Source organism: Prinia subflava, chromosome 5 (genome assembly GCF_021018805.1).
Source record: "Prinia subflava isolate CZ2003 ecotype Zambia chromosome 5, Cam_Psub_1.2, whole genome shotgun sequence".
Classification (NCBI taxonomy): domain Eukaryota; kingdom Metazoa; phylum Chordata; class Aves; order Passeriformes; family Cisticolidae; genus Prinia; species Prinia subflava.
Window position 1 is genome coordinate 8,771,352 of NC_086251.1, and position 6,520 is coordinate 8,777,871.

The following is a 6,520-nucleotide window of genomic DNA, read 5'->3' on the forward strand; positions in this document are numbered from 1 at the left end:
CAAATTTGTGAAAGCTTTGACTAAATACAACAGACAAAGATATCCATGCAAAATACACCCACTCTATAAGAGCCCTAGTATTGTTTAGAATTAATATATTTCAGGGATAGGTGCTGTTTTCCTGACAGGAACAAAGATTTTTCTAAAAACAGCCTCCTTCCTATGACAGCATTATGCCAGAATCAGCAGCAACTCCAAGAAAAAAATAAAAGGTGGTCAAAAGTACAGAAGAAACAAGGTGAAAAGGTTGCTCTCTGTTGGTATAAGGTAAACACACCTATGTTTAAAGTTAACAGGATGAAAGGCAAAATACACACATGGGACTGAAACACTTTTTGCATAGGTGGTGGAATACAACCCCCCTTTCTTGCAGAACAATGAATTCTGTACTGTGTTGAAGATGCTGGCTCCACAGGAAAGGGCTCACATCTGCAATATCATTGTAGGTGATCTCAAGAGGGATCTGGCATCCAGCTAACACACACACTTACCAAGTGCTCCTGGCAGGGAAGCAGGCAGCTCAATTTGTGTGGGATGTTCACTGGTCAGTGACACGGCAAGACTGAGCCCATCTAAACCCTGTCCAGAAGCACTGGGAAGAATCCCTGCCAAGGCCACACAGCTCTCTCATTACAGCTCTGCTCCCTGCTCGTCCCCAGGTGCCACCTCTGGGTTCCAGTCTGCCAGCACAGCTACCCAGCTCAAGCCATTCACTGTTTCGGCCAGGAGAGTTTTCTCATGGATTAACAAACAAGGCCGGCTCCCTGTGCAGTTGCATGAACACCAGAGGCAAGACAAGGGAAGAGGAAGAGAGCCCCTTTCAGCAGCAGTGAGCCTGGGCAGCCAGTTCAGCCTTCTCAGATAACTGCACCCTCAGACTGTTTCAGTTCACCCCTTCTCCTAAAAATGTAGTTTTTATCGTCATTTCTCACTGCAGCAGAATGACACACACTGCTTGAAATCCTTCATGCAAAACTGGCATTAAATCTTACACAGGTAATCAGCATATAAATCCAAACAAGCCTGGCTGGCTCATTTTGAAACTTTAGCAAAGATTTTGCAAGATGACCACACATCTGCACCAGGGAAAAGCTATGGGACACAGAGCAAGAATGCATTCAGCCTCTGTTCAGTCAATCTTTGACCTTCCCACAGCTGTGATTTCAGTGTGTGCTGAATGCAGGTGAAAAAAAAGAAAAAGAAAGGAAGGCCAATAAAAGCCAGCAAGTTCCTGTAAGGTATCTGCACTATACCATGGACTACCTGTGCTTATTTTGCATGCATAAATGTTTCAGATATAAACTATGACAGAAAAATTGTTAAGATTTTAAAAGTGATCTATCTTTCTATATGTTTATTTAATTTTTCTGTGTCTTTTAACTCAAAAATTCTAAGTGTATTCCCAGATTATGAGCTTTCCTTTCAACACTTGAAATACTACGCCATAGGGAACTTTTTGTAGAATGTGTTTAACAACAAACATTGGTTTCACCTCTCAGAACAATTTCATTTGATGAAAGAAAATGTTCTCTGCTTTTCTAAAACACTCTGCACTTACAGAGTTCTTGTAGCTATGCAAAAATCCATTAGAATTTAAAATTGAGCCTTAACTAAAACACAATTATCATACAGCTGTTACAATAAGCATTAGTTTGACAGCTATGCAAAAATGAGTTAATATACCCATCATACTCATTTATCATAAAAGTCTCCCATTTATGTAACTTTGCAAATGAACTATCACAATAACTAACTCTTCATCTTAGATTAGCCGCTATAGGCCACACCAACATAATGTCAGTGCTATCTGTTGTAAAGAACCATATCGAATTAAATGATATAAAACCCAATATGGTTTTATAATAATACCCCTTGGGTGGGGCAGAGATGGATACAGACTACCAGGCATAAAGGAACATCAGAGATCATGGCAATCACCATAAAATTTAAATCAACAACAAAATAATTGTGAGTGACTTATAATCACATGTAGCACGTTTGAGTTTTAGAGCTGTGGTAAAAGCAGAACAGGAACAGTGAGATCTTTCCAATAGTAAAAATCCTTTTCTGAATGAAACCCTAGGAGTATCCCCAAGCCAGAGAAACTCAACCAGAAACCTCATCCATTATCATCTGTCTCCATGTCTCTTTCCAAGCAATTACAACAGTCACTCACACATCACCTGTTTTCTGAATACTCAGTAATTCCTGAGCAAGTAGCAAATAAGCATGACATACCTTATCTGCTATTCGACAGCTTCTGACAAAAAGAAGGTTTAAGCACAGAGGTAGGGTTTTTCTGACAGCTACCGTAAAAGGCCAAAAGTGGCAGTGCATGCCTAGAACCACCAGAAATTCCTTAAAGATGCTGACAGGTTGTGCAAGGGGTGAGGAGACAGGAGTACCCCCCAGCCCTTGCTACAGGGCTGCACTGTCCCCATGTGCCCCTCAGCAGAGGTGGCTCCTGCTCAGTTAACGCCGTGATCCCAGTGATCTCCATCAGCTTCCAGCCCCAGGTCACCATCGTCTATTCCATGGGAACAGTTATGTCACAGCAGGCCTGGTAGCAATGTCCTTATAACACTTCACCACACACTTCCTTTTAGTTGATAAGAATAGTGCCATTGCACAGACAAAACAGTGCCTGCAAGAAATAGGGAGCAGGATAAAAACCAGATGGCTGAAGTGAAGCGCAGGAAGACAGGAGCAACGCTTGTAGGGAGGAGAAATCGTTCTGATGAACTGAGACTGTGAACATGGCTCTCCACACAAAGGGAACATAGTCTGCCACGACACAGCCTGCAACAGCACAAATATGAAATCTGAATGAAATATTGTTATCTATATCACCTAGAGGCTGAATTCTTTTCAAGCAAGTACCAGATGAACATGACACACATTTTTTAATTTAACATCAGGCTAATGCAGCTTTAGCTGTTAAGATGATTACCTGTCAGCCACAATCAAAAAGACCATTTTGAAAAATGTGATGTGATCTGTAACACAAGTCGAGGGCATGGACAGCATATTCCTTTACAGTACATCCATACCTTCATGATTTCCTTCCAGGCTGGTGCAAGCCTTGGCAGTGACAGCAATGACTGTTCCATCCCAATTCCTCAGCAACTCCATCCATACAAAGACAAATGCTATCAGCAACAGAGGAAACCACAAGCACCCAAAGCCCAGACTCTACTTATCACTTCGTCCAACATGGCTCAAATCTTTAACTCTGGCCAAAGAAAGGGCATATTAATTCTCACTAACATGGCATGAACCCAAAGAAGCCAGTTCAGGAGAATTTCAAGTACAAAATATGATTCATAGTATTTTCCCTGTTCCTGGTACAGTTAAAAAAAAAAGTTTAAAAAATGATTAATCCAACACGTTTTAAATGCATCATTTGTCACCATGTACAGAGCCTGGAGATGAAACTTCAAAGAACTAAAACACGGTCTTCTTCACACTGTTTCTGGAAGCATATCATAAATATTGCCATATTGTACATGGATGCAGTAATACTAATTTGATTGGTATAGGCAGCAGGCAGTGATCTAATGAGCTTCTGCATGGTACTTGTCTGGGGACTTTTCTCCACAACATTTCTTCTAAAGAATTCCCAAAATGTACATTAAGACTGCATTAGTACAGCACTTATTAAAAAAATGAAAGCTGTGTTGTAAAACAAGGGGATTCTTTTAAATATTAAAAAAATATGTATCATCAAGCAGTTGGATTTCTTGTAAAATCCAGGAGAGATCCACTTCTGCTTCTGCACTACCTATTCTTAAATGACCTGGGAAATCCAAACCTCTCTTATGGAATAGCTGGCACGACCCTCAGGAGATGATGAGAACTGGCAAAAGCAACACAGAAAGGTCACTGACTTCCACTCAGTGGAAATCAACACAGCAACATGACCAAAAGCAGTTCAGTGATTAGGAAGAAAAATTGGAAAGAATGGTATGGAGACCTTGCCATGCAGGCAACTCCTGAGAGAAACTGGCTAAAGAGCTTCATGGGGCAAGGATTTGGCCAAAAAGCTACCTGTCCTTGCAATTCTCTGTGAAACAGGGAATCTACAGCCTCACATCCCAGGGAGGTCCTGTGATCTTCTCACTAACATTGGCTTAATTGTGTCTCAAATGCAATGTGCACAATTCAGGAAGGGTAACAATACCTTGGAGGAAATCTAAAACAAATCTGGGAGAATAACTCAAGTAGCAAAAAAAAAAAAAAAAAACCAAAAAAAACCCCAAAAACCCTCTGGTAATAAACTTCAAAAGATTACGCTCTTTTTATTAAGGAAAATAAGTAAAGCAAGAAATTACTTAAAATTTGTAAGAATTCATACTCAGCATATAATGGGATTTTCAGTGTTGATGAGACTATAAACAAGACTCAGTGGCCAGAAACTGAAGGTAGCCCCCTTCCTACCAGAAATAAATCAATCATTTGTATACTTTACTAAGGACTGTGCTGAATTTTGCCTTATTGGCAAAACTTCCACCTTCTAAAACGTAAGCTCTATTTTCAAATACAGATTGGAAAAAAAAATAAATTCTATGGCCCGCATTATGAAGAGGTCAAACTAGATGATTGCAACAGTCTTTCTAACTTGATAATCTATTAATCTTATCAGACATGTCTGACCACTTTCAGAACCAAGTGCAAAGTCATCTATTAGTGCACCTATTTTGACGGGATATTTTTAGCCCGGCACTCTCTTTTACCTTTAAACGTCGTTCGAGATGGGAACTGCAGATAAATCACGCTAGAGACATAAAAGGCAAGGCGATAACGAAAATCTCATCGCCTAGAGAATACTCGTTTTAGTTGGCAGAGTTACACAATCAAAAAGCAACCCGAAGCCAATAAGATTTTATTTTCCCCGCACTTCCCGAAACTTTGCAGAACTCTCCGTGGGACTGAATCGCTCCAGACAAGTTTTGGCTGAGAGGAGGCTCCGCACGCCCCGGAGCAGCGCTTTAGAGGAAAGAGGTTCGCCGGGCTCAGCGGAGCGCACAACAGCGGAGCAATGGAAGGGCGCGGGGGATGCTGGCGCGGCGCGGCCGCCTCCACCGGCCCGGTGCCCCGGCGGGCAGCATTGTTCGGGCGGGCAGCGCCGGTGCCCGCGGCCCCGCTTCCCTCGGGGAGCCGGCCAGGGACGCGTGAACTCTTGAACCCGCGCCGCAGCCCGACGCGAGCCTCCGGGGCGGGGAGACCGCCCGCCCCGCCGCCGCCACCGCCGCGGGCCGCCGGGGACAGCGGGGAGCCCGCGCCGCCGCCCCCCGCCCGCCGGGACGCGGCCTCCGCCGCCCCGCCCGGCCCGGCCCGGCCTCCCCGGGGCCGCCGGGCCCCGCTCGCCCCCCGCCCTGCCCTGCCCCGCCGCGGGGGCCCCTCGGCCGCCCTCGGCCAGGCCCCGGCGCGGCCCCCGGCCTTTCCTGCCGCAGCCCCCTCGGCGGACCTTCCTCACCTGGGCTTGAGGCTGCCGGCGCCGCGCTCGTAGGCCCAGGAGGCGGCGGGCGGCGCGGTGCCCGGGGCCAGGGGCTCGGCGAAGCCGGGGGTCGTGGGGTAGTTCCTGTCCATCATCGGGGCCGCGGCCGCGGGGGCGCCGCGGGGGCCCTGGGCGCAAGAGGGCGGCGGGGACCGAGCGAGGCGGGGGGGGAACGGCGCCTCATCCGGGGCGGGCAGCGGCGCGGCCCCGTGCGGCCCCCTGCGCTCCGCTCCCGCTCAGCGGCGGGCGGCGGGCGGAGCTGCGGGCGGCGGCGGGGGCTGCGCGGCCGCCGGACCCATGTCGGGCTGCGCGTTCCCAGGATGCTCCTCCCCCGCCAGCGCACTGGGGCTCACGGGCTCCGTGTCCGGGGGCAGGAAGGCCGCGGCGGAGGGGCCGCCGGGGCCGCCGGCAACAGCGCCGGCGGGGGGAGCGGGAGCAGGAGGAGGAGGAAGAGGAGGTCTGTGACTCGCGGACGGGCGGCCGCGGCCCGAGGGGGAAGCGCGGCGGCGGGAGCGGAGCGTGGCGGGGGGCGGTAGCCGCCACCGGGGCGGGGTGGGGGGGCTGAAGGCGGGGACGGGCGGGGTGGCGGTGTCGGGTATGGGGGAGGCCGGTTCCTCGGTGAAGTGAAGCGCTGGCGCTTTGTTGGAGGAACCGGGGCGGGGCCATGTTGTTCCCGCGGAGGGGAAGCGCCGCCAGCCGCGGGCTCCGGGGCGGCCGCCGCGGCCAAGATGGAGCCCGACAGCCGCCCCATTGTACAGCGCCGTGCGGGGCGGCCCTGCCGCCCGGCCCCCGGCCCCGTCACCCCGCGGTGACGCCGCTCCCCGCCCGTCCGCCTCCCCCCGCGGCGGGGCTCGCCGAGCCACCACCCGCCGCCTCCTCTGTTCTGTGTCTGTATGGCAGGGCTTTCCAAAAGACTCGGGCATTCCCCGTCAATAAGTCACTGCAGGCCTGGAGCCTGAATGACATCCTGTAATGGGATCACAGAGGGCTTTGGATTGGAAGGGGCCTGAAAGGTCCGATCCC

General features: G+C 49.7%; 1 protein-coding gene across 2 annotated transcripts in view; it reads right to left on the reverse strand.

Annotated features, from left to right (window-relative positions):
• QSER1 (glutamine and serine rich 1) overlaps positions 1-6,015 on the reverse strand; it is a 41,730-nt gene extending 35,715 nt beyond the window's left edge. The window contains exon 1 of one of the 2 annotated variants that reach the window (XM_063397947.1): positions 5,477-6,008. In XM_063397947.1, the coding sequence (XP_063254017.1) occupies positions 5,477-5,592 (116 nt within the window). In that variant the 5' untranslated portion in view covers positions 5,593-6,008. Of the gene's footprint in view, positions 1-5,476 lie in introns of both variants that reach the window. The other variant, XM_063397948.1, reaches the window with a different exon arrangement.
• Positions 6,016-6,520: the final 505 nt, after the last annotated feature.